At 45.7% G+C, this 27,464-nt stretch overlaps 1 protein-coding gene across 4 annotated transcripts in view; it reads left to right on the top strand.

Moving 5' to 3' along the window:
* PSAT1 (phosphoserine aminotransferase 1) overlaps nucleotides 1-26,725 on the top strand; it is a 501,906-nt gene extending 475,181 nt beyond the window's left edge. For 2 of the 4 annotated variants that reach the window (XM_033958494.1, XM_033958495.1), the window contains exon 9: nucleotides 26,448-26,721. In XM_033958494.1, coding sequence (XP_033814385.1) covers nucleotides 26,448-26,550 — 103 coding nt within the window. In that variant the 3' untranslated portion in view covers nucleotides 26,551-26,721. Of the gene's footprint in view, nucleotides 1-26,447 lie in introns of all 4 variants that reach the window. The other 2 variants (XM_033958496.1, XM_033958497.1) reach the window with 2 other exon arrangements.
* Nucleotides 26,726-27,464: the final 739 nt, after the last annotated feature.

The raw sequence follows: 27,464 nt of genomic DNA, 5'->3' as shown, positions 1-27,464 counted from the left end.
CTCGAGCTTCGGAGAGGAGTAGGGGTAGCTGCGTCCGGTTGGGAGGGCAATTCCTTGGGGGGTTTTCCGGAGGAATGGTCCGAAAGTTGAGAGAGTATCCTGATGAGATCACGCCAAGGACCCATGCGTCTGACATGACTTGTTCCCAGCGAGGGTAAAAGGCTTTGAAGCGACCCCCGATGGGAAGGAGGCCTGGGACTATGGCGGAGGGGGCCCGCCCCCTTCCGCGTATCCCGTCAAAAGGACGGGGATGGTTTGGTAGTCCCAGGCGGTTGGGACTTGGGCATGGCCCGGTGGTGGGCTTGCGGATGCCTGGGTGGAGGCTGCGAGAAGGCAGGAGTGGATTTTTGTGGGTAGCGGCGCGGAGGGGCCCTATACAGCCTGGACGCGGGCGGTTTGGGCTTTTGTCGGACGAGGGAGGCAAACGAACGTTTGTGTTCGGAGAGGCGTTTTGTAGCTGCCTCGATAGTGTCATCGAACAGTTCTTTTCCCATGCAGGGGAGGTTAGCCAACCGGTCCTGTAAGTTGGGGTCCATGTCGACCAGGCGTAGCCAAGCTAGTCGGCGCATGGCGATAGCAAACGCTGCCTCTCTGGAGGAGAGTTCGAAGCCATCGTAGGCCGCATGGAATAGATGGAGGCATAGGTTGGAGAGGGATTCCAAAAGCAGGCTAAAGGCTCCTTGGCGGGAGGCCGGTAGGTCAGTCTCAAAGGCTCTCAGTAGTCCAATGAGGTGTTTGAGGTAGGATGTGAAGGTGAAAGTGTAGCTTTGCACCCTAGAGGCCATCATTGCATTTTGATATAGTCTCCTGCCGAACTTGTCTAGGGTTCGGCCTTCTCGGCCTGGGGGGACCGCCGCTGAGACCCGGGAGGGGTGAGCCTTTTTTAAGGAGGATTCTACTAACAGCGACTGGTGGGAGAGCTGTGGTTGTTCAAATCCCGGAAAGGGTACTGTACGGTACTTGGCCTCCATTTTGGAGGGCACGGCTGTGACCATATAGGGGGTCTCCAGGTTCCTGAAGAGAGCCTGTTGGAGTATCGGGTTAGGCGGTAAGCGAAGGGACTCTCTGGGTAGTGATGGCATATCCAGTTCCGCTAGGTACTCTTTAGAGTATCTGGAGTCGGACTGGAGGTCTAAATTCAAAGCGTGGCCCATGTCCTGGACAAAGCGTGAGAAGGATGGTCGGGATGTTCCCGAGGCCCCGTGGGGGGTCGGTGAACGAGACCTCCGTCGGGTGGAGAAGGAAGGGGAGGCTTCCCTCGAGTAGCGAAGTTCCTGTTCCGATCCAAGCTCCGAGACCGGGGAAGTACTGTGAAAGTGTTCCGGGGTCGTGGATCTCCGACGTCTCGAGGAGCCCCTCGCAGACGATGCCGGGGTTCGGGGTACCGATCGATGTCGAATCGGTGACCTCGACCCGGACTCCCTTGGTGAAAGCTCGAAACCTCGGATCGGAGCCCCGGTCCGAGGGAGAGTTCGGAGGATGCGTGGGTTGGAGAGTGATAACTCTGCCACCTTCAGCGGTCCCGTACGAGGTGTAGGTGAACGGCCTCGTAGAGTGGGGGAACCCCGGGCCTTCTTAGAAGTACGGTGGTTCGAGGTTTCTGTTGGTTTAGCCCGGCGTTTTGCCCTGTGGCGGTCTGTGGAGGGAGAGCGCCTCGGGCGCCTCGGCGAGGAGTCCGAGGAGGATGAGATGCAGCGAAGTTTGCGCACTTTTCCCCGAGGTGGCTCAACGTGAGGCTCAGGCTGGTCTGGTACATGCGGGGTCGAGGTCGAGGCAGAGGCCGGTTGTAGATGGGCCATTGCAGCGGACAGCTCCGACGAGATCATTGCTCGGAGTAAGTCCTGGAAGACGGGCACGGACAGCATCGAAGGCATGTCCCCTGCCTTGGTGCACTCCACCGGGGGCGACCTCGTATCAGAGTATTCCCGTGTGGTGGAGGCACGGCCCGAAGGCTTGGAGGGCTTCGTCGGGGCTGTAAGCATGGGACTTCCGCCATGCGTCGCCGGTGTCCCCGAAGTTGGTTTCTTCGCTGGTACAGAACCTGAAGAGGGAAGAGGGGACTTACCCGAAGCCGAGGCTTTCTGTTGTCCCGAGGACTTCGGAGTCGAGCCTTGAGGCGATGCCGAGGTATTCGGGGCCGAGGTCAAGGCTGGGGCCGAGGCCGGTGCCGACCTCGAGGCCGAGGTAGAGGGTTGGTCTGGGGCGAAAAGATCCGCCATGCGGGCTTTCCTTCGACGGAGGGCCCGATTCTGGAAAGTAGCGCACTGGGGACAGGAGTCGGTAGGATGAGCGGCCCCCAGGCAGAGGATGCACCGGTGATGCGGGTCTGTGATGGAAAGAAGCCGCTCGCACTGGGTGCACTTTTTAAAGCCGGTCAAAGGCCGGGACATAGAATCGAAAGTGGCCGTGGCTCGAGTAGCCACGCGGCCACGGGGACCCGGAAGCCTCCGGGTTGGTCAAACGAAGCAGGAATCAAGTTGAAGAAGAAAAAATTTTGCGCACAGCGACTTAAACGATGAAAAACAAGAAAATCGCGGTGCTAGAAGGCAGTTGGGGCAGAGCCAGAAAAAACACGACTTCTAGGCTCAGCGGAAAATTTTGAACTGGAGACCACGAGGGGATGCACCCCCTAGTGGAGCAGGAAGGCAAGCATGCGTGGAGCAGCAGAGCAAACTTAAATCTTCAATCAAGTTTGCTTGAAAATGCTTCCGCATCGGGGCTCCGTAGATGACGTCACCCACATGTGAGAATATATGCCTGCTTGTCCTGGGATAACTATATATACCACATATCAACAAGGGATCCAAGAGTAAAAAGAACAAGGAACCGGTGTGTCTCACTGTAGCGGTAAGGAAGCGATCAAAGACAAGAAGACTTCGTTTAAGGACTGGAAAAGGTCAAAAACGGATGGCAGTAAGAGGGGCCAAAAGACACTATGAGGAAAAAATAACCAAGGAGGCAAAAAACTTCAATTCGTTCTTTTGATATATTAAGGGGATATGACCCATTGAGGAAGCACTAAAGGAAGACAAAGCCATCGCTGACAAACTGAACACATTTTTGCGTTTGTATTTACTGAAGAGGATATAAACAACATACCAGAAGCCAACAGGCTATACGCAGGAAACGAAGACGGGAAACTGACAGGGTATGCAGGCAGGTTGATAGGTTTAAAAATAAATCCCTGGGACCAGATGGCATCCATCCGAGGGTAATCAAGGAATTGAAAGGGGTTATAGCTGAACAGCTTCAATTAATAGCCAATCTGTCAATCAAATTGAGAAGGATTCCGGAAAACTGGAAAGTGGCGAATGTTACACCGATCTTCAAGAAAGGTTTGAGGGGAGATCCGGGAAACTACAGGCCGGTGAGTCTGACCTCGGTACAGGGAAAGATGGTAGAGGCGCTGATAAAGGATCACATCGTTGACCACCTTGACGGACACAATCTGATGAGGACCAGCCAGCACGGCTTAAGCAAAGGAAGATCTTGCTTGATGAATTTGCTGCACTTTTTCGAGGGAGTAAACAGGCAGATAGACAAGGGTGACCCGGTCGACATTGTATATCTGGATTTTCAGAAGGCGTTCAACAAAGTTCCACATGAACGACTACTTCGAAAAATTGTGAGACATGGAATCGAGGGTAAAATACTCACGTGGATTAAAAACTGGCTGATGTATAGGAAACAGAGAGGGGGGATAAATGGACAATACTTGGATTGGAAAAGCATCACGAGTGGAGTGCCACAGGGTTTGGTATTTAGACCCGTGCTCTTCAACATATTTATAAATGATCTGGAAATTGGTACGACGAGTGAGGTGATTAAATTTGCAAATGATACAGTTATTCAGAGTAGTGAAAACACAGGAGGAATGTGAAGACCTGCAACGTGACATAAACATGCTCGAGAAATGGGCCACGACATGGCAAATGAGGTTTAACGTGGATAAGTGTATGGTGATGCATGTCGGTAACAAAAATCTTATACACGAACAGGGTGTCCAGTGCAGTACTTGGAGAGACTCCCCAGGAAAAAGAATTGGGAGTACTAGTCAACAAGTCAATGAAGCCGTCTGCATAATGCGCAGCGGCAGCAAAAAGGGCAAACAGAATGCTAGGAATGATTAAGAAGGGGATGTCGCACAGATCGGAGAAGGTTATCATGCCACTGTACCGGCCATGGTACGCCCTCTCCTGGAATACTGCATCCAGTACTGGTCGCTGTACATGAAGAAGGATACAGTACTACTCGAAAATGTCCAGAGAAGAGAGACTAAAATGGTTAAGGGGCTGGAGGAGTTGCCATACAGTGAGAGATTAGAGAAACTGGGCCTTTTCTCCCTTGAAAGGAGGAGACTGAGAGAGACATGATCGAAACATTCAAGATAATAAAGTGAATAGACTTAGTAGATAAAGACAGGTTGTTCGCCCTCTCCAAGGTAGAGAGAACAAGAGGGCACTCTAAAGTTAAAATATAATATCTGTACAAATGTAAGGAAGTTCTTCTTCACCCAGAGAGTGGTAGAAAACTGGAACGCTCTTCTGGAGACTGTTATAAGGGAAAACACCTTCCAGGGATTCAAGACAAAGTTATATAAGTTCCTGCTAAACCAGAACATACGCAGGTAAAGCTAGTCTCAGTTAAGGCACTGGTCTTTGACCTAAGGGCCGCCGCATGAGCAGACTGCTAGGCACTATGGACCATTGGTCTGACCCAGCAGCGGCAATTCTTATAATAATAATAATAAAAAATTTATTTTTATATACCACCATACCTGAGAGTTCTAAGTGGTTCACAACAATTAGATAAGATACAAACAGTACAAGTTATTTAAAAAGACCGTATTTGAAGGCATCTAGTGGAAGAAATATATAAAGTGTAAAATACATGCAGTATAAAAGAATGCGGAGAATTTTACAAAGCAAGATAAAAATATTAAAAAGTATTCAGACCCTAGCCTATTGAATAATTAAGTTTTTATCTGTTTTCTAAAATCCAGGTAAGGGGCTTCTAGCACAAACCGGGCATGCCAAATATTTAATTTAGCTGCCTGAAAGGCAAAGATTCTTTCATAAAACCTTTTATACTGGCAAAATTTTACGGAGGGATAGGTGAGCAGATGTAATCTTCGAGAGTTCTTGTTTGTATAACTCAGATTAAATGTTCTAACATATACAGAGATGTTAGCTGGTTGGTAATTTCCTCATCATACTGCACCACATCTTGGAGGACCACTGCTCCCCCTTGCTCGCCCTCTGAATTACAATGGAGGGATCAGACTGTAGAGTTTTTAAAGCCATCCATTCTTCTTGACTTAAATTATAACCTTTGTGGGAGAGTCTGGTTCTTCAGAGGTAGAGAAACAAGAAGCTAACATTTTAAAAGTCATCAATAAAGGATCTATTGCTCCTGGTGGGCTCCATGTAGAGGGTTTTTGACACCTCCTGGGTGAGGAAATCTACGAACAGGAGAGGCTTCTAGTGCAATTCAGTCCAAACGAAGAGGTCAAGGAACTAGAAAGATACATCGAGGAAGCACACCAGCAGCATGTGGAGAACTGTTCCCGAACAACTCAGGAAGAAGGCCTGGACAAGAGGAGAGAAGACACCCCTGCAAATTCTGGAGAGAAGGAAGTGGAGACAAGGGGCGATCACACACCAGGAGCAAGAGGGAGACCGAAGAGCAGAAAACAACTTCAGGAGGGAGAAGATCGGTCCCATACCATGGATGTGGACTTATGACCCCCCAGGAACCACCGAATACAGAAGATGGGAATCATCGTGGGAGACTCCATCGTACAACATGTGGACAGCTATACCGCAGGAGGGAGAGAGGATAGAATCTTCACCTGCCTACCGGGAGCGAGAGTGAAGGAAGTGGCCAACAGGATCTCCAGGATAATAGACAGCACAGGGGGAGAGGACACTGCTGTACTTATCCACGTGGGAACCAACGATGTGAGTGGACGTCAGTATGACAGGGAAGAAATGAAAGGCCAGCTCCGCTCACTCGGAAAAATACTGAAGATCAAGGAGATGAAGGTGGCCTTCTCCAAGATCCTCCCAGTACCAAGAGCGGATGGAAGGAGACAAGGGGAACTGGAAGCGATCAACGCCTGGATGAGACGATGGTGCGAAGAGGAAGGCTTTGACTTTGTGCGCAATTGAGCAATGTTCTGGGGAAGAAGCAAGTATTACAGGAAGGATGGACTGCACCTCAACGAAGAAGGAGCAAGAGTATTGGCAGGCAGCATGAAGAAGGCCATCGAGAAGGCTTTAAACTAAAGGACAGGGGAAAGCCGACAGTTGACCACAAGTTGATGGCCCGGGCGACAGGATGTCTCAAAGGAGGAACTACGGACAATTACTCAGATGCAGGAGGGGACGTGCACAAAGCATAAAAGAGAGACGACACAGGAACAGAAAAGTATACCGTTAAAGAACCAAGGGAGACTGCTAAGCTTAGAGTCCAAGAAGGTTACACACAGGGAACTCAAATGTATGTATATGAACGCTAGAAGTTTGAGAAACAAAATGGGAGAATTAGAAGCAATAGCGAAAAACGACGAACTGGAAATCATTGGCATAACAGAAACCTGGTGGAATGACGAAAACAAATGGGATACAGTACTACAGGGATACAAACTGTACAGAAGAGATAGAGTGGGGCAGAAAGGTGGAGGTATTGCCCTATATGTTCGTGAAGAAATAGAATCTGTGAGAGTGACTATGACAGAAGAGAAAGAGAAGCTGGAATCCCTCTGGATAAAGATTCCCAGACGCAACGGTGCTGACACAAAGATTGGCTTTTACTACCGACCGCCAGGACAGGGGGGAGGAACCAGACTCGGAAATGATAGAGGAAATTAAACACAAATGCAAGACAGGTAATGTTGTAATCTTCGGGGATTTCAACTTTCTGGGGATAGACTGGGACCTGGGAACCTCCAATTGTGGCAAGGAGGCAATGTTCCTAGAAGTGCTTCCTGGAACAACTGGTGGGGGAGCCGACAAGAAAACACGTCACCTTGGACTTGGTCCTAAACAGCATTACGGGGCCGGCTAAAGATGTAGAAGTCCCAGTCCCGCTGGGGATGAGCGATCACAACAGGATCAACTTCAAACTCGATGTCAGGAAGGTGAGAGGCACTAGAACCTTAACCATGACTTTAAACTTTAAAAGGGGAAGATACGATAGCATGAGAACCATGGTGAAACAACGGATCAAGAAAAAAATGGGCAAGTCAAAACGGTAGAACAGGCCCCTTCTGAAAAATACTATCATGCACTTAGGAAGAAAAATAAGGAACACAAGGTGCAACTCTGGGAAAAACCGAACAGGAAAGGGACCTGGGCGTATTAATCGATAGGACCCTGAAGCCGTCAGCGCAATGCGTGGCGGCAGCGAAGAACGCAAATAGAATGCTAGGCATGCGGGGCCTCCGCGTGTGCGAATCGCCGGACTTGATGGACCTAGGGTTTATTCTGGAGATGGCACTTCTTATGTTCTTATGAGGACTTCCTTCCTGCTTCCCCTGCCTCTCTTGCTTCTGGCTGCTATCGGGAGTAAAAAGGTTTGCCCTAGCACAGGAGAATTCTTAGCTAACACAGGAGAATTCTTAAAGGAGCCATCTTCCTCTCAGGGTTTCGCACACTGTGCTTTATTACTGGCACAGGGATAAACCTAGAGGCTTTAGGGATTTGTAGTTTTCTGTACTGCAATGTTTCTGGTTTAAACCTAGGTTCTATGGAGTAAATAGGGACTTGCTGCGCACTTGGCACAGGGTTTCTCTTGTGCTACGCGAGGTCTCTGCCACAGTATCTAATCCTTTCACCATCCCCCATCTGCATTTTTTTTCATCCCCTCCCCCATGTCACAAAGGTTTCCTAGCGGTGGTAGTGATTCACAAAGCGACCCTGCCGCCAACCCCAGTACTTCTCTCCACTATGACTCGCCCTGACAACTTTGTTTCTGTTGGGGCGGGCACAGTGGAGAAGACTTTGGGACTGGCAGCAGGGATTGGTGAATCGCTACCACTGCCCGGCAACTTTTATAGCAAATTAAAGATAGATGTGGGATCGGGGATAAAGGATGGGGAAAATGTCAATTGAGGGGGAGGGGGAGAAGGGTGAAAGCATTAGATGCCGGGAAGAGGGGCGGCAGAGAGAGCCAACCAGCAAGTAGGCTGACTAGCAGCAAGATGCTGATCCATCAAGAGTGCTGCTTGAGGCCGCCGCCCCAGTTGGCCTCATAAGGCTGCCCCTGTTCCCACTTACCACCCCAGCTCCTCCCACATTTCTCCTCTCCCTCTGCCCCACCAATATAAAGTTGTTTATGATAATCACCCATTTTTTAATGAACTTAAGAACAATAACACAAATCATGAAACAAACTAAACAGTCAGCAATGAAACTGAATTTGCCATAGGTACCAATTTAGATATACCAATCATGCGCTTCACTAAGGGTGTGAAAAGATGAAGCAGAAAACACACCACCCTGGTTGGCAGCAATTTCAACTAGAAGTGTTAGGATTTTAATGGGGACTTTAGAGCATCGGGGCCTGTTTGCTGTTGTAGTGCTGGTATGTTTTCAGATTTCTAAATTATGAATAATGTTCAAAAATCTGCACAAAAGCGGTTCATGGAAATTCCATTAGATCAGTTGTCGGAGAAAGAAACTGACACATAAAAAATAATTCATGGAAATGCGCATGCACCAGGAAAAGCTATGTTGTAATAATAATAATAATTTTATTTTTATATACCGCCTAACCAAAAAATGATTCTAGGCGGTTTACAACAAATAAGCACAAGTCATACAGTGGAGAGTAATTTTAAAAGGAAAAAACGATTCAAAACAAAATACAATAAATTAGAATTGGTCCTACAGAAAAAAGTATGATTTAAAAGAAAAATGCAATTTAAAAGAATGGTTCTAAGCAGATTACAACAGATAAGAACCAACCATATAGTAAAAATGCAATTTAAAAGAAGATACATGAATTTCAATTATAGACGTTCAGTTATAGACATTCAATTATAAACTGTAGCGCATCATGGGCGCATGTCATACGTGCACATCACATGAATCAATAAAAGGCACTTGTGTTGTCACAAAAGCAATTTAAATTTAAAGTCCGGCACTTCAAGGGGAAGGGGCAGAGAACTACCAACAAATCATGCAAATATGAAAATTCAAGATATATATGCTTTTCTTCTATACTGCTTCAGCGGGACATATGCAATTGGCAACCCCAGACTTGCCAGTATATGCTTTTAACAAATGTGCATGATATATGCTTTTAACACATGGTGTCCCCTAACTCTATAAAAATATAATAAATGTATCCCATATTTTTTAATTCCACCTCATGCAATTAGCAGCCATAGAACAGCTGAACAAACATGAGACATGCTTATAAGGTGCCTTATAAAAGTATGATTAATGTGTCCCGTCTTTTTTTTAAATTCCACCTCTCATGCAAAAGACCAGCTGATAGGCTTTCAACGAATGCACCTATGGTTTGGTTTGCTATAACAGCTAAAGTGGAGGGTGGCCACACAAAACTCAAAGTCTTAGATTTCAAACGTACAGACTTTAATAAAATGAGAGTACCTGAAGAAAGAGCTTTTAGGATGGGAGGATATTAGGGAAGTGGAAAAACTGGTCTAAGCTGAAAGGGGCAATAAAAATGACTACTGACCTTTATGTGAAGAAAATAAATAAAAATGAGAAAAGGAAACCAAAATGGTTCTCTAAACTTGTGGCAGAGAAAATACCCAAGAAGAGGAGTACAGAAAGGGCTACCGAGTGAAGCTGAAAGAAACCAAGCCAAAAGAGAGATACATGTTAGAGCAATCCTTCAATATAGTCTCCCTGCTTGCACCTTATTCATGTTGTTTTTCAGTGACAAGTGGAGCGCTCCATCTTCCTCACAACCAAAAAATTTTGATGAGCTCAATCAAAAGACAAACAAATGATGATTTTTGCTTATAATCATGAAGGCATCATCACAGATAAAGTTCCATGTGGAAGAAGTGTCACAGCAGTGTATTATCATGATTTTTTGCAAAAAATGCACAAAACCCGACCTCAGTTGCTCTTGCCTGGGCCTCTCATTCTTCATGACAACGCTCGTCCGAACATAGGGAATGTCATCATTGAAAAATTACACGAATATGGCTGGGAGATGTTACCTCATGCTCCCTACAGTCCAGAAATGAGTCCAACAGACTTCAACTTTTTTCCAAAGTTGAAACAACCTATGCGTGGACATCGTTTTGCATCTCTGGAAGAGCTTTCTTCCACCGATACCCGAGCCATTCGGCAGCTGAACAAAAACGGTGTCTTGGATAGAATAATGAAGCTTGGGACTCGGTCATTGCAAAGGATTGTAAAGAAATACTTGGAAAAAAATAAAACATGTAAATTTTAAAAAATAGTGTGCATTATTTATGAAGTGACCCTCGTATACCCTATAGGAAAGGAGGGATAGAGGAGATATGATTCAGACATTCAAATACTTGAAAGGTATTAACGTAGAAATAATCTATTCCAGAGAAAGGAAAAAGGTAAAATCAGAGGGCATAATTTGAGGTTGAAGGGTGGTAGATTCATGAGTAATGTTAGGAAATTCTTCTTTATGGAGAGGATGGTTGAGAATTATCCAAGATGTATTACAACAAGAACTTACAAAAAAAAAAAATTGGTCATTTTCAAAAAGAGTAAGAAATGGGTAAGGTTATTTGTTTGGGGTAGTTGGCTTTAGTGAGAGGTGGAGTTTGAGACTTGCGGTATTATTTCTTTTTTCAGAGTTTTCTTGGAGTATGGTCTTTATTTCTTTTCTAAAAGTCTTGTAGTCGAGGGATGCCTTCAGTAGATTGGCGATTTGGTTGTCTAGTTTGGCTGCTTGAGTGGCCAGGAGGCCATCATATAGTTTTTTCCGTTTGACCTCCTTAATTGGGGGGTATGAGAATGGGGTGTAAGTTTTCCTATGTCTGGTTGCGGTGTTGTAGATGAAGCGGTTATTTAGGTAGTTTGGACTGTCTCCGTATAAAGTCTTAAATAATAGGCAGTAGAATTTAAATTGTATTCTTGCTGGGATCGGAAGCCATTGCGAATGGAGATATGCTTCTGTAATGTGATCATGTTTCTTTAATGAGTAGATGAGTCTTAGTGCTGTGTTTTGGATAGTTTATAGTTGTTTTGTTAAGGTTGTAGGGCATGGGAGGTAGAGGATATTACAGTGTCAAGTAGGCCTAGTATTAAGGACTGAACTATGAGCTGGAATTGAGTTTTCTCGAAGAATTTCCGAACTTGTCTTAAGTTTCTCATGACTAAGAATGACTTTTGTATTGTTTTATTGATTTGCGGTTGCATGGTGCAGCATCTGTCGATAGTTATTCCTAGCAGTTTTAGGGTGGTTTGTATGGGGTAGTTGATTGCATTGATTTCAATGTTGGTTATGGTTGGTATTTTGTTGTTTTCTAGGAGGATGAATTTCGTTTTATCTGGGTTCAATTTCAGTTTGTGATCTTTCATCCAGGTTGCTATTGATTTTAGTGTTTGGTATATTGTGTTTGTCATGGAGAGCTCAGGTTGATTGAAGGGTATGAGAATGGTAATGTGATTGGCATAGCTGTAGGAGGTTATGCCTTGTTTGTCCAGGTGAGAGCTGAGGGAAGCTGTATAGAGATTGAAGAGAGTCGGGGATAGAGGGGATCCTTGGGGAACTCCGCAGGGGTTTGACCAAGGTTCAGATTTTTGTTTGTCTGATTTTACTCTATAGGTTCTTGATTTAAGGAATCCTTCAAACCGTGTGTATACTTTATCTGTGATACCTATTGTATCCAGGATTTGTAGTAGAATGTTATGGTCCTCTAAGTCGAATGCAGCGGTAAGGTCTAGTTGTATAAGCATCATTTTTTTTCCTGTGCTGAGATGTTGTCTGGCTGTGTCCAAGAGAGATCCTAGTAGTGTTTCCGTGCTGAAGTTGTTTCTGAAGCCGGATTGTGTGGGATGGAGTATGTTATGGTTTTCTAGGTAATTGGAGAGGAATTTGGCAACTAGTCCTTCTATTATTTTGACGTAGAGTGAAATAGAGGCAATGGGTCTGTAGTTGGCTGTTTGGGGTTTTTGAGGATCGGGGTGATGATGATTTCGCTGAGGTTGGTAGGGTAGTGGCCGTTTATTAGCGAGATTTGTATCCAGTTTAGAAGAAGAGCGCAGAATTTTGTGCTGGATGTTTTTAGGAAATATGGTGGACAGTTGTTGAGGTCACAGGATGCCATGGCTGTATTTTTTGTAGTATTTGTTGAATTCAGGCCATTGTATGTTGGGGAATTGAGACCATATTCTATCTGCTGCAGTAGAATCTCTATCTATGGGGAGAATTGTGAATTCATTAGGATGGGTAGAGGTGTCATTGAGGGTAGCTCTTGCATTGGTAATTTTATTTTGGAAGTGTTCTGCTAATAGAGTGGCTGAGGGGGGGTAGTATTGTTAATGGTCAGGTAGGGTTTGGTGTCGGTTAGGATTTTTAGAATTTGGAATAGTTTTTTGGTGTCTTGGGTTTCAGTGCCTATTAGGTTGGTGTAGTGTGCTTTTCTCTTGTCCTTTAATTGTGATTTGTATTGTTTGTTGATTTTTTTCCAGGCGGATTTTGTATGATCCGAGTTCGATTTTCTCCATTTTCTCTCTAGTCGTCTACATTTTCTTTTGAGTTGTAGCAGTTCAGAGTCGAACCATTTATCTGATCTCCTGCTGGGTCTGGATTTGGTTTGCAGTGGGGCTAAATCATCAAGGGTATTGGAGCAAAGTCTTTCCCAATGTAAGATGAAGTCCTCGGGGTTGTTTTCTAGAATAGTTTCATCTATTTTAGACCAGAATATGGAGGTTTTGATGTGTTTGCGTGAGGTGTATGTTATTTTATTGAATTTTGTTATAGGTTTTTGTTGTTTTTGGTCCAGTTGATGTTGAAAGTGTAGGTGTAGTGGTCTGACCAGATGGATCTGGACCATGTTCCGTTAGATGTATGAATTTCTGTTAAAGGCTGCAATATCAAGTTGGTGGCCTTTTTCATGAGTTGTTTGTGGATTTAGCATTTGGAAGGATAAGGCTTTGCGAAATGAGAGAAAGTTGTCTACTTGTTTGGATGATTGATCATCTAGGTGTAGATTTAGGTCTCCTAGGAGTAGGTTGTAGGTTGCTATTAGTGAGTTTTGGTATATGAAGTCTTTCACTTTGGTTCTTGCTAAAGACCAATTTCCCGGCGCTATGTAGCAGAGCATGCAGTTTAGTGTGTCTTTTAGTGTGGTGCTTGAGAGTTGGCAAGCTAAAAGATCCTTGTACGGGTTAGATGTTTTCTCAGTTATATTAAGGGTTAGGTCTTGTTTGATTAAGATTGCTAGGCCTCCGCCTCTTTTTTTTTCTCTGCAGACCACTGTAATTTTGTATCCTTGTGGGCAGACTTCAGTTATTCTGGGGTCTGAGTCGGAGGTTAGCCAGGTTTCTGTGAGGAAAAGACAGTCCAGGTTTTCTTGTGTTATCCAGGTTTTTATAAGCTCTGTTTTTGGACCTAGCGCTCTGATATTTAAGTAGGCGCATTTGAGTGTGGATATCTCTGTGTGATAATTGTGGGTTGTGTTTGGATATATAAGTGATTTGGTGTGCCGGTGTGGTTTAGTCTTAGTGTGTGTTGGTCTTCTTCCCCATGCTGTGGTAATGGAGTGTAGAGTGTTAGATTGTAGGTTTGAGTTTCTGTCACTTGATGTTCTCTTATTTTGGAAGAGAGATTTATTTATATCTGTAGCGGGTGTAGGGAGGAGGTTATTTGCTGCTGTCTTTCCGCTGGTTAAAAGAAGGATTAACAGTATGAAGTGCTGGGCTCGTGAGGTTAGCTTCATTTTGTTTTTTTTGTTTTTTTATTTTTTTTATTTTTATTTTTTTGTTTGGTGGTTGGTGAAAGGTGGTAGAAGGGTCTTTGGTGGTTTGGCTGCTGTTTTTCAGTTGGTTTTACGTTTGGTAGTGTTGTGGGGGTGGATCGCTTCTTGGTCGCTTCACAAAGGTGTTATGAGCGTCTTAGACAGCGTGCTGTTAGGCGCTGAATCTTTTATTGGTTCAGTGTAGTCCCATCGGGTGGGGAGGAGGGGCGGAGTGCGCTCCCACGCCGTCAAACCTCCCTGCCTGCTCTGGTCCAGCGATGTCGGCCAAAGTGAGATTCAAATAAAGCAAAAAGAAAAAGAGACAAACTAAAAACGGGTGCTGGGAGACTCCCTGAGCCTTCCAACTGGCTCAGTGTAGGCTCGTCGGGTGGGGGGAGGGGCAGAGTGCGCTCCCACGCCGGCAAGCCTCCCTGCCTGCTCCTGGGTCCAGCAAGGTGGCCACAGTGAGTTTCAAACAAGAAACAAGAAGTAAACAGAAACTAACAGAAACATGGGTGCTAAGAGACTTTCTGAGCCTTCCAACTGGCTCAGTGTAGTCTCGTCGGGTGGGGGGAGGGGCGGAGAGTGCTCCCACGCCGGCAAGCCTTCCTGCCTGCTCCTGGGTCCAGCGATGTGGCCAAAGTGAGTTTCAAACGAGAAACAAGAAGTAAACAGAAACTAACAGAAACACCGGTGCTGAGAGACTTCCTGAGTCTTCCAACTGGCTCAGTGTAGTCTCGTCGGGTGGGAAGAGGGGCGGATCTCTACTGATCTTATTAATCTCTAAGTTTCAGCAATTGTAAGCGCGCAATAAGTTTGCAATTTTGCTACAATTCGTATTATCAGCAGCCTTCAACGTCGTTCATCATGATATTTTGATTTACCAACTTTCTGAGATAGGTATTGATTCCACAGTCTTAGACTGGTTTTCAAAATTCTTATGTTCTCACTCATATTCTGTTAATATGTCAGCCATGTCAGCCTTTATGCAGAGTCACGCAGGGATCACCTTTATCATCTATTCTTTTCAACATCTACATGACTACTTTGAAGCTTTTCCGTTTATCCCCCTGACTATTTACGTATGCAAATGACATCTTTTTTTCTCCTTGAAATAGACTCAAATCTCACTAACCTTGTTGGGAATATATTAGAATGTATAACGAAATTTCAGTCTTAGGCCATTACTGTACAAATGAAATTGAACGAGTCCAAAACAAAGTTACTTTGGCTTGGCCCAAAATTAGAGCAGCCCTTCATCCATTCTGTTGCCTTCAGATTGAATTCTCAAGTAAAGTTTGGGTGTCATATATTCAACACTTTCATTCAATGGCCATCTTAATTCTCTGATTAAAAAAATGTTCTTTTAATTTCCATATGTTGAGGAAAGTGAGATCCTGTTTCCATCAACAACACTTTGCTGTCCTTGTTCAATCAATCATTTTTTCGAGGCTAGATTATTGTAATTTGGTCTATGTAAGCTTGACCAAGAAAAGCTTTCAAAGACTTCAACTGATCCAGTATACTGCTGCTAGGCCAATCTTTGCAAAAAGTAAATTTGATCACGTCTCCACTCCTACAAAAACTTCATTGGCTTCCAATAATTTCCAGGGTTTATTTTAAATGTGCCTGCTTAACATTTAAGATCTTGCATGGCATCCTTCCTCCTTTAATTACATAAGAACATAAGAAACACCTTCACCGGATCAGACCCTAGGTCCATCTATTCCGGCGACCCGCACATGCGGAGGCCAAGCCAGGTGCTCCCAGATGGAGACCCTGATCAGCCGTATCCCTCAAAGTGATTTGCAAGGAGGTGTGCATCCAACTTACGCTTGAAACCCAGAATGGTAGTCTCCGTCACCACCTCCTCCGGGAGAGCGTCCACCACTCGCTGTGTGAAACAGAACTTCCTGACATTTGTCCTGAGCCTGCTGCCCCTCAGCTTTAGTCCATGACCTCTTGTCCGTGTCACTTTTGACAATGTGAACAACGATGATTCTTGCTCTATTTTGTCAAATCCTTTCAGTATTTTAAAAGTCTCAATCATATCCCCTCGCAGTCTCCTCCTCTCGAGGGTGAACAGTCCCAGTCTTCCGAGGCGTTTTTTGTAGCTCAAATTTTCCATACCTTTTACTAGCTTCGTGGCTTGCCTCTGCACCCTTTCCAGCAGGGTTATATCCTTTTTTAGGTATGGGGACCAGTATTGGACACAGTACTCCAAGTGTGGTCTGACCATTGCTCTGTAAAGCGGCATTATAATGTCCGCCGATCTACTCGTGTTCCCCTTCTTTATCATGCCCAACATTCTGTTTGCTTTCTTTGCTGCGCATTGAGCCGACGGCTTCAGGTTCCTGTCTATCAGTACCCCCAGATCCCTTTCTTGTTCGGTTTTGGCAAATATTACACCTAACATTTTATATTTATGTTCCTTATTTTTCTTACCCAGATGCATCACCTTGCATTTGTCTATGTTAAACTTCATCTGCCACTTTTCCACCCATTCCTCCAGCTGGTTTAGATCCTTCTGGAGATCTTCACTGTCTTTTTGTGACCCAACTGCCCGACATAGTTTTGTGTCATCTGCAAACTTGATTAATATTACTTGTTGTTTCCTCTTCAAGGTCATTTATGAAGATATTGAATAAAATGGGCCCAAGAACCGAGCCTTGGGGCACTCCGCTAGTCACCTTCTCCCAGTCTGAGAATATCCCATTTATGCTTACCCTCTGAAATTTATTCTCTAGCCATTTGCCCATCCATCTGAGTACGTCCCCTTCAAATCCGTGACTTAGTAGTTTCCTCATAAGCTTTGTGTGCGGGACCTTGTCGAACGCTTTCTGGAAGTCCAAGTAAATTATATCCACCTTTAATTCTCCTGTCTCCAGATCTACTCAAAAATTTAAATTGTCCTTTCCTCTGTTGAAAGGTGTTACCTACAGTACATTGGCATATTAGGGATATCTCTACTTTTCAAAATTACTGATCTGTGGAATAATTTTCCTATTTAACTATGCTCTTTCCAAACATTTCAAAAACATCTGAAAACTTGGCTATTTTCAAAGTTGAAAATTCCGCTCCCCTCCATACTATTCCAAATCCATATTGTATCTGTTCTCCTTTCTAATTTCTTGTAAACCATGCCAAGCTATACTTTTATAGAGAAGATGCCAGTCCTTTGCCTAAAAGCTGGATTCTGTAACTGGTGTCTGTCAAAAACAACACCGGTTAAATAATCTACCCCCCCCCCCAGCAACTATCGCGGGAGGAGAGATGCCTCATCTCCCCTGCCGCAATAGTGATACCACTAAGTGCCACCAAACATGGGGAATCGCCGGACCAGGAGGGCTTGGGCTCTCTCATGGCCCGAGTGATGTCGGGCACCAGGGGATCACTAGGGCAAGAAGGCTTGGGCTCCCTCCTGCCTGGATCGTGTCAGGGGTAGGGGAGGATCACTGCAGGAGAGATGGCTCATTTCTACTGCCGCTTTAGCGATCCCAAGTACTGCGTTTGGTGGCATTTGGTGGTATCGCTGTTGCAGCAGGGGAGATGAGGCATTTCTCCTGCTGCGATGGTTGCGGAGGGGGGTGGGTAGGTTGCCGGGCTGCTGAGCAGATCGCGCCAGCTGCTATCAGCTCAGTGGGCCCTTTTTCGGCACTTATACCTGTTTTGACTGTTTTGCCTAGTTTTGGTTATACCTACTGTATGCCTATATCTAGGTCGGTCAACATCCCGCCCATCCTTTCCCCTCCTCTAAAAATGCCTCTTTTCGCTCTATGCATTTAGAACTTTAGTTATGTGTGCTTGGATGATCAGGCTTTTTAATCGTCCAAGTACACATTTAGGCCACTTTTTAGACATTTTTTTTATTGAACCCCATAGTGTCAAAAAAGTATTTTAAAAGGCTTCAGTGGGCAAATCAAGACCTTAAAAACCAAAGTTAAAATCAACCTTGTAAAAAATGTAAACTGATAATGGAATTAGATGCTACTCACTATGGCCACCTATAATTTTTAATGATAAATGCTAGTAGTATAATGGGTACACCTCATGTCAAAATGATTGACAGCTGTCAAAGATAAGGATCGACCAATCAGCGTTCACTTCTGGATTAAGCCATGCCCACTCTCCACCCACACCATGCCCACTCCTCACCCAAACCCTGTGCACTCTCCGCCCACTTAGCCCAAACCCTGCCCATGCCCTGCCCACTTTCCTCTTGGCCCCGCCCATGCCACACCCCTCCAACCCAGGCCACGCCCACTCTCCAACCATGCCCTTCCCATAGGAACGAATAGTGGTGGCCCCACCCATGCCCCACCTCCATGCCACGTCACCGGAAATGCACTTTCTGATGACATCACTGGAAATGGAGGCGTGTTTGACCCCGGAAATATGATTTCTGATGACATCACCGTAAATGGGAGTGCCTGCCTTACTGGAATGCACATTCTGATGATGTAGGTGGAAACAGGGTAAATGAAGCGCCAGAAATGCGCTTTTCTGACCACGTCAGCGGAAACAGATTTAATCGAAGCCCACGGAAATGATGTGGCCAGAAAAATAGAGTGTCTTTATTTTAAAAGCCTTTTAGTTAAAAGACAGGTTTTAAGATCTCATGGTTAGAGCAATGAATAAGCCATCACAAAACAAAAGACATTTACAAATTCTTTCCTGTTTTTAAAAACAGACCTCAGGTTTTAAGAGCAGTGCAAAAGTCACACAGAAGAGAAAAATACCTGTAAAGTTGAATTTATTTTCTTTAACAGACAGTATGAAACCTGTAATGGCTGTGGGGATGGGCAACACCCAGATTGACAGCTGATAAGCCCCTTGCAGCCCCTGATAAAACCAAGGGGAGAGGGGGGAGGAGGTGTGTTTAAACCTGTCTGAACATGTCCAGGCCCCCTTGGTGTTGTCATAGATCTTTAACAATCTGGAAAAAAAACAGCCCACTGTCACCTAACAGCCTCTGTTAAAAAGGCATAGTTTTAAGACTTTTTTTTATTTTGAGTGAAGTTAACAGAGCTGAATGGAACAGGGTACATCTATGGAGGCTAAAAAGAGCGATATTACAGTCCGAAGTCAAAACACATACAATTTACACAGACATGCTAGAATCCATTTTAAAAGAAATAAAACAATGGTGTCAGAAGTTGACAGCCAGTGGCAAAGTGACTTAATTGACATGTCAGCCTTTGCTCATTATAACAACAGTTACAAATACATCTTAACGGTAATAGATATCCTGTCAAAATATGCATGGGCCGTGAGTTTAAAAACAAAAACCAGTCACAAAGTTACCAAAGCCTTTAAAACAATATTTAATTTAGGGCGTATACCTGAAAAACTTCAAACAGACAAGGGTAAAGAATTTATTAAAACAAAAAAAGGTGTTTGACATTTTGTGACCCATAATGATGTTAAAGCAGCTGTAGTGGAAAGATTTAACAGGACTTTAAAATCCAAAATGTGGCGCTATCTTACAGCTCATTAGTTCATCCTTCTTGCAGCCCCTGATAGCCAAATGTTTTGACTTAGACCAGGGGTGTCAACTCAGGCCTGCAGGCCAAATTTGGCCCAAGATTTGGCCCTCTGTCTCTTCCCTCCCTCCATCCCGGCTTACCACTCACCATTTTTTCCTGAATCGGGCAGCACTAGCCTGCAGAGGATCGCCGGTTGGCTATAGCGATCCTAGCAGGCTGCCGTCGGCCTCTGCAGCACGTTCCCTCTGCTGCGATCCTGCCCCTGATGTCAGAGGAGGGGCAGGACCACGGTAGAGGGAACGTGCTTCAGAGGCCGATGGCAGCCTATTAGGATTGCTATAGCACCGGCGATCCTCTGCAGGCTAGTGCTGCCCAATTCAGGAAAAAAAATTTGATTTGATTCAGCCTATTGAATCAGTTTTTCAATTTAAATTTTCCTGCCCAATTGGGTGGTTGTTTTTTTATCAAACATCCTGTTGGGTTTATTTAATAGCCTCTTCACTCACCCCACCCCCTTTGCCATTTCCTACCCACACAGGTGCTGTAGAATAAACAAAATAACTACTTTTTCTTTCTCTTAAATGCTAGCTCACGTTCGTGGTCCAATACCAACTCTGGCAGGATAAACATTTCAAATCAGACACATTGTAATTACAAAACAGAAAATAAAATTATTTTTTCTACCTTTTATTTGGTCATTATTCAAAAATCATGTTGGTCCCAGGCTTTGCGACAAACGACTTCTGATAACTCGCTTGCCCATTTGTCGTTTTCTTCTTTCTCCATGCTAACCATCCATCTTCCATCTCTGTTCTCCCCTTCCATTTCCCTTCCCTCCCCAAGAAGGTCTGGTATCTTTCCTTTTTTTATCTCCATCCCCACAGCTACAACGATGGACCCTTTTTTCAACTACCCTTTCATTCAGCTTCTATCCCTCCTTCCTCACCACCCAACTACCCTCCTGTCTCTATCCTCCCCCTACACAACCCTTGTGTCCAACTTCTCTCCCTTTCTGTTCCTTCCCTCCCTAAATACCATTGTTTACCATCTCTCTCCCTCTCCTCTGTTTTTAGAGCCATTATTTCTTCCCCTAGTCCGGCATATGCATGTCTCTTTGGACCTCCCCTTCCCTCCCTCCGTGTACTTCTACACCAAAACCCCCCTCCCGAAGACCTGCATTTTCCCCTTCTTTCCAGAATCCTCTGGCTTATCCCTGGCCTCCCCATCTTACCTTCAGCTAATTATGGTAGCCTGCAGAGAGGATCGCTGGTGCTGTAGTGATCCTAGCAGGCTGCCATTGGCCTCTGCATCACATTCCCTCTGCCGCAGTCCCGCCCCCTCCTCTGATGTCAGGGGCAGGATTGCAGCAGAGGGAATGTGCTACAGAGGATGACAACAGCCTGCAAGGATCGCTACAGCACCAGAGAACCTTTCTGCAGGCTGCCATAATTAGCTAAAGGTAAGACCGGGAAGCCAGGTGGGAAGCCAGAGGACTTTATAAAGTGCACTGCAGCACTTCCCGCCTGACCCGAGGCTTTAGGAGACCTGGTCGAATCGACAAGCTCAATTTTTTTTTTAATGAATTGATTTGAATCACAAATCGGGCAGCACTACTGCAGGCTGCCCTAATTAGCTGAAGGTGAGACCAGAAGGCCAGGGGGAAAGCCGGAAGATGCTACAAAGAACAGTGAACATGTAGGCCTTCGGGGAGGGGGGCCCTGGTGTAGAAGTACACAGAGGGAGGGAAGGGGTGTCCAAGGAGACGTGCATATGCCAGACTGAGAGGGGAGGGAGAAAAGAAATAATGGTCTAAAAATAGGAGAGAAATGGTGGACAATGGGATTTAGGAACAGAAATGGAGAGAAGTTGGACTCAAAGGATGGTGTAGAGGGGGAATAGAGATACTGGAAAAGAGGATAGTTGGGAAGAGAAAGCTCTTGTTGGACCCTGGGGTGGTGGGGAAGGAGGTAGAGATGCTGGATGAAAGGGTAGTTGAGAAAAGGGTCCATCGCTGTAGCTGTGGGGATAGAGATAAAAAAAGGAAATAGAAACATAGAACGTGACGGCAGAAAAGGGCCATGGCCCAACATGTCTGCCTACTCTAATGATCCACCCCCTAAATTCTTCCCTGAAGTGATCTCATATGCTTACCCATTTTCTCTTGAAGTCCAGCGTGCTGCTGGCCTGGATTACCTGCAGTGGAAGACTATTCCAATGATTTACCACCCTCTCAGTGAAGAAGTACTTCCTGATGTCACCATGAAATCTCTCACCCCTGAGTTTCAACAGATGTCCTCTTGTCGCCGTAGGTCCCTTAAGAAAAAAGATATCCTCTTACACCTCAATATGACCCGTGACATATTTGAACGTCTCAATCATATCCTCCTCTCTCTACGCTCGAGTGAGTATAGCTGTAACTTACCCAGCCTTTCCTCATACAGGAGATCCTTGAGTCCTGAGACCATCCTGGTGGCCATTCGCTGAACCGATTCCATTCTCTGCACATCTTTTTGATAATGCGGTCTCCAGAATTGTGTACAATATTCCAGTTGAGGTCTCACCAAGGATCTGTACAATGGCATTATAACTGAAACTTTCTCCACTTGGTTGGCAGACTTTATGTCTTCGCTAATGATTACTCCCAAGTCCCTTTCTGCAGTGGTTCTTGCTAAGGTCACACCATTTAGGGTGTAAGTTCCGCATGGATTTCTGTTGCCAAGGTGCATGACCTTACACTTTTCGGCATTAAAACTTAGTTGCCAAGTTGCAGACCAATGTTCCAGCAAGTGTAGGTCCTTCGACATGCAGTCGGGCACTGAGCTGTTGCCTATGTTGCATAGTTTTGCGTCATCAGCGAATAATGCAATTTTCCCTCGAAGCCCTTGAGCCAGGTCCCTTATGAAGATATTAAATAGGATTGGACCCAAGACCAAACCCTGCGGCACACCACTGATCACTTCTGACGTTTCAGAGAGAGTGCCGTTCACTACCACCCTCTGAAGTCTACCACTAAGCCAGTCTTTTACCCATGCAGTTAATGTTTCTCCCAATCCCATCGAACTCATCTTGCTCAATAACCTGCGGTGTGGAACACTATCAAAAGCCTTACTGAAATCCAAGTACACGATGTCCAGGGACTCCCCCATATCCAGCTCTTTCGTTACCCAGTCGAAGAAGCTGATCAGATTGGATTGGCAGGACCTTCCCTTTGTAAACCCATGTTGATGGGGGTCTCGTAGATTCTCGTCATTCATGATCATATCTAGTTTGTGCTTGATTAGTGTTTCCATAGTTTTATACACTATCGATGTGAGACTCACCGGTCTGTAATTCTCAGCTTCCGTCCTGCAACCCTTTTTGTGGATTGGAATGATGTTAGCTGTTTTCCAATCCAATGGTACTCTTCCTGTACTCAGGGAAAGATTGAAGAGCGCGGATAATGGTTCCACTAGGACATCACTCAACTCTCTAAGCACCCTGGGATATAGTTTGTCAGGTCCATGGCTTTGTTCACTTTGAGCCTTGAAAGTTCGTAGTAGACGCTGCTGGACGTAAACTCAAAGTCTCGAAACGGGTCTTCCGAGCTTTCCCTTGTCTGCAGCTGTGGGCCGGATCCTGGCGCCTCGCAGGTAAAGACTGAACAGAAGTATTCATTTAGTAGTTCGGCTTTATTGGAGTCCGATTCTACATAGTTCCCGTCTGGTTTCTTAAGGCGCACAATCGCATCTGTATTCACTGATATACCTGAAGAAGGATTTATCCCCTATTTTAATGTTCTCTGCTAAATTCTCTTCCATCCGGAGTTTGGCCTCTCTGACTGCTGTTTTGACGGCTCTCGATTTAGCCAGGCATAATAAAAAAAAACGTCTAAGTCCCTTTTTGGCCTAAGGCCTTAAACGTTGAAAGCAGAAGCAGGGAAAGTGTCCATAACCAAAACAAATGTCCTTGTTTTGATAATGGCCTGCCTCTACATTCAGCTGTTTAAACGCCCAGACCACCACTACGTCTACACTTGTACCCAAACGACGTCTACACTTATACCCCATAATGAACCAAAAAACCGCCTAAGCCCAAAACGTCCAACACAAGGGCTTTTATGCAAAGGAGGAGCCAGTCCTTCGCCTAAAAGCTGGAGTCTGTAACAAGTGTCTTTCAAAAACAACACCGGTTACAGAATCCACCCCAAGCCCTCCTGCCCCGCGATCCCTAACCCCCCCCCCCCCCCCCCGATTACGGTCGGGCAGGAGGGAACCCAAGCCCTCCTGTCCTGCCAGCCATGGCACTCCGTGACAACTTTGGGCCAGGAGAGAGCCCAAGCCCTCCTGGCCCCAGCGATCCGCGACCCCACCACCGATTACGTTCGGGGCAGGAGAGAGCCCAAGCCCTCCTGTCCCGCCAGCCATGGCACTCCGTGACAACATTGGGCCAGGAGAGAGCCCAAGACCTCCTGGCCCCAGCGATCCGCAACCCCACCACCGATTACGTTCGGGGCAGGAGAGAGCCCAAGCCCTCCTGACCTCTCACCCCCACCCCCCTACACGATCGGACAGGAAGGAGCCCAACCTCTCCTGCCCAGGCAGACCCCCCTATCTCCCACCCCAACTACAATACGGGCAGGAGGCCCTCCTGCCCCTGACACAACCCCCTTCCCCCCAATGTCCGCCCCCGAAACCCAGATCGGTCCCCTGCCGACCCGCGACCCCCCCCCCCTGCGGCAAATGGGTGGATCTGGGAATGGTGGGGTCAATTGCTGTAGCTGAAAAAAGAAATGGGGAAGAAATGGAGATGAAAAAAAGAAAGATGCCAGACCTTCCGGGGGAGGGAAGGGAAACAGAAGGGGAAGACAGAGATGGAAGATGGATGGTTAGCACGAAGAAAGAAGAAAACGTGCATCTGGTAGCGCTATAGAATTAATTAGTAGTAGTAGAAAGAAGAAACCGACAAATGGGCAGGAGACCCTGGCAAGTGAGTTAGAAGACAACCAGAGCCTAGGACCTACATGATTTGAACAATGACCAGACAACAAAAGGTAGAAAAACTAATTTTATTTTCTGGTTTGTGATTACAATATGTCAAATTTGAAATGTGTGTCTTGCCAGAGTTGTGTTAGACAGCAAGCATGAACCAGGACCTAAAAGAGAGTAGAAAAGTCTTTTTTATTTATTTTGTTTACATCACAATGCCGGCATGGGGTTGGAGAGTTTGTAACTCTATACTTCTACTTTAACGGACCCCTAAGTATCTTTAAAAAGTTGGCCCACGACTTAGCCTATCTTTTAGATTTTGGCCCCTTATGTTTGATACCCCTGACATAGACCAAATCAAAACAGGTATGTTCCGGATTGGGCTGCCACAATCAGCTCAGCAGCCCAAGCAACTCATCTCCCCTGCCTCATACTCTCCTGCCGACTCCTGCCGACACCCACTACCTCCCCCGCAATCTTCGCTGGCAGATTTTGGCCCCTTATGTTTGACACCCCTGACTTAGACCAAATCAAAGCAGGTATAAGTTCTGGGTCAGGCTGCCATGATCAGCTCAGCGGCCCAGGAAACCCATCTCCCCGCCCTGTAACAATCACGGCAGGAGGGATGCCCAATCTCTCCCGCCGGCACCTACAAACTCCCATGAATGATGGTGGCAGGAGAGATGCCCCCACCTCTGAAAGTTCTCCGGCAGGATGGATACCCAGTCCCTCCTGCCCCCCCAAAAAAGTTCACCGCCATGAGTGATATCCACTCTTTCCTGCCCACACACACACTCACACACCCTAACCTGGTTTAATTGGCTGGACAGCTCCTGCCTGCATCCGGCCGACAGGCCCACCTTCGCTGGAATGGTAGGCCTGCCCCTTCCCAGTGAATCTTGGGATGCCTACTGGGGAGGGGGCCTAAGACACCTCCTCCTGTAGGAGAGGGCCTTAGACACCTGGGCCAACTAGAATCCTAGGCACCTCCTTTGGGAGAAAGCAGCAATTGTACAACTGAAAATGAGATTCAGATTCTGTAAGGATATTTACTTATAGCAGAAGCCCAAATATCTATAATAATAAAACGCTAAGTGCACATGCGCACTCTTAATGCCGTGTTGCCTGATCTGTAGTTCCGTGGCAGGCAGAGTGCGCATGCGCACGCCCGCGGCAGCAGAAACCAAATAGCGGCCCGGGAAGAGAAGCGCCGAACAAAAACACTCCTTTGCTGGCTCCCCACTCACTCGGTACATTTTTTTCGCGGTCTGACCCTCCCATCCCTTCCCGGCGTCTGACAGGCTCCCGTAGTCCCTTACCGCCCCCCTTTCCTTCCTGCGGTCCCGACTACAAACCTGCCAATTCCAGCAGCGTCAGCAGCACTCTACACAGCTGCTTCGGGGCCTTCTACTGCCCTGATTTGCTCTGCCGCATCTCTGATGATGTCATCAGGGACATGCCAGCAACGTCTGCAGCATGTGTAGAGTGCTGCAGACGCTGCTGGAATCAGCAGGTTTGTCGGGACCGCGGGAAGGGAAGAGGTGGTGGTAAGGGAATAAGGGAGCAGGCCAGACCGCGTGAAGGGAAAGGGGAGTAGGGGAAATACTGCTGCACAGGAAAGTGGTGTGGGGGGAGGGAAATGGAGGGGGAGGGAATGCTGCTGCTGTGACTGCTGATAAAGATTTATGCCAAGATCACAGCAGAGAGTCTGAGTGGAACTTTGGGACAGTTATGGACATAATTTTACTTAGAAGAGCTTGGCTAATATAACAAAAGAAGTATGTCTCATACATAGACTTCAAAGTACAGGTTCACAAAGACAGACAGACAAAGGGGGCCAGGGAGAGAGACAGACAGAAAGAAAGACAACGGGAGGGAACAGACATATATTCTAGCACCCGTTAATGTAACGAGCTAAAATACTAGTTATTACATATAATCATTAGAATGTAGAATGTCTGTACTTTTGAATTTGTGACTACAGCACTGGATGTTAAACTTGATGTAGCTTTGGTCTAATCCAGCATGACTTTTAAAAATATTTTTATTTCCTTGTTATGTCTGTTATAGGTCAGTTGGTGGAATTCGTGCCTCTCTGTACAATGCTGTTACAGTTGAAGAGGTTCAGAAGCTTGCAGCTTTTATGAGAAACTTCATGCAGATGCACAAGTGAATAACTCAGATCTCTCTACATGCTCATTCTAGTGTTTTTTTCATGAACTATATGAATGTACATCTTGTTATTACATGTAAGATGGATAAACAGGAATTTTAGTTGTATCTTATGCTATGATTACAATAAAAAATCTAAAAAACAAATCTGCTTTGAGATCCAAAATTATATGTGTTTCACTTAATCAAGATTTGAGGAATTTCTAGTTTTGTATACTTGTTAGGTAATATATAGAAATAAAAATATAAAGGAAATAAGGTAATACCTTTTTTATTGGACTCTTTCAATGCATTTTGGCCCATATTTTATAAACGGCGCCTTAACTTAGGCACCGGTAAGTTATGAGGAAACACCACTTAGAAGCACTTGTAAAAGAAATTTCAAGGCGCCTACTGGCTCCTTAAAAACCACCAGAATTATGTCTACAGAGGCGTTTTATGGCACTTAACACCACTGTAGGTGTAGGTGTGGCTAATGCTAGAAGTGGCATTAGGCACTGTAAAGCATTCACATTAAAGGTGCTGGAAATGTAGGCCTTGAAAACCCTGGCCTACCTTTCCTGCAGGCGCGATTCTCTAAACATCACGACTGACACTTATTTAGTGGTCGCCGGCAACAGTGCTGCTTAAAGAATCTGGGCTTTTCAAAGTTAACCACCTCTTCAGATCAGAAATAAGCAAATATTGACAAATATCAGTCCCCATTTTATGAACTTACATCAGACTCTTAGAATGGGGGTCCTCGTTCTACCTTTGGTGTTCCGTGCCCCTCTCCCACCCGCCATGTCCCAACATGCCCCTCTCTCCATTCTGTGCCCCAAGTACGTACTTCCCTCCCATAGATGTTTACCACCTTCTGACTAGCTCCCTCCTCCTAGCCGTAGTTGTTTTTCTGCACAAAGCCACGGGTAGCGT

Source organism: Geotrypetes seraphini, chromosome 9 (assembly GCF_902459505.1).
Source record: "Geotrypetes seraphini chromosome 9, aGeoSer1.1, whole genome shotgun sequence".
Classification (NCBI taxonomy): Eukaryota; Metazoa; Chordata; class Amphibia; order Gymnophiona; family Dermophiidae; genus Geotrypetes; species Geotrypetes seraphini.
Note: the sequence above shows the minus strand (reverse complement) of the source record. Positions and strands in the feature narration are given on the sequence as shown.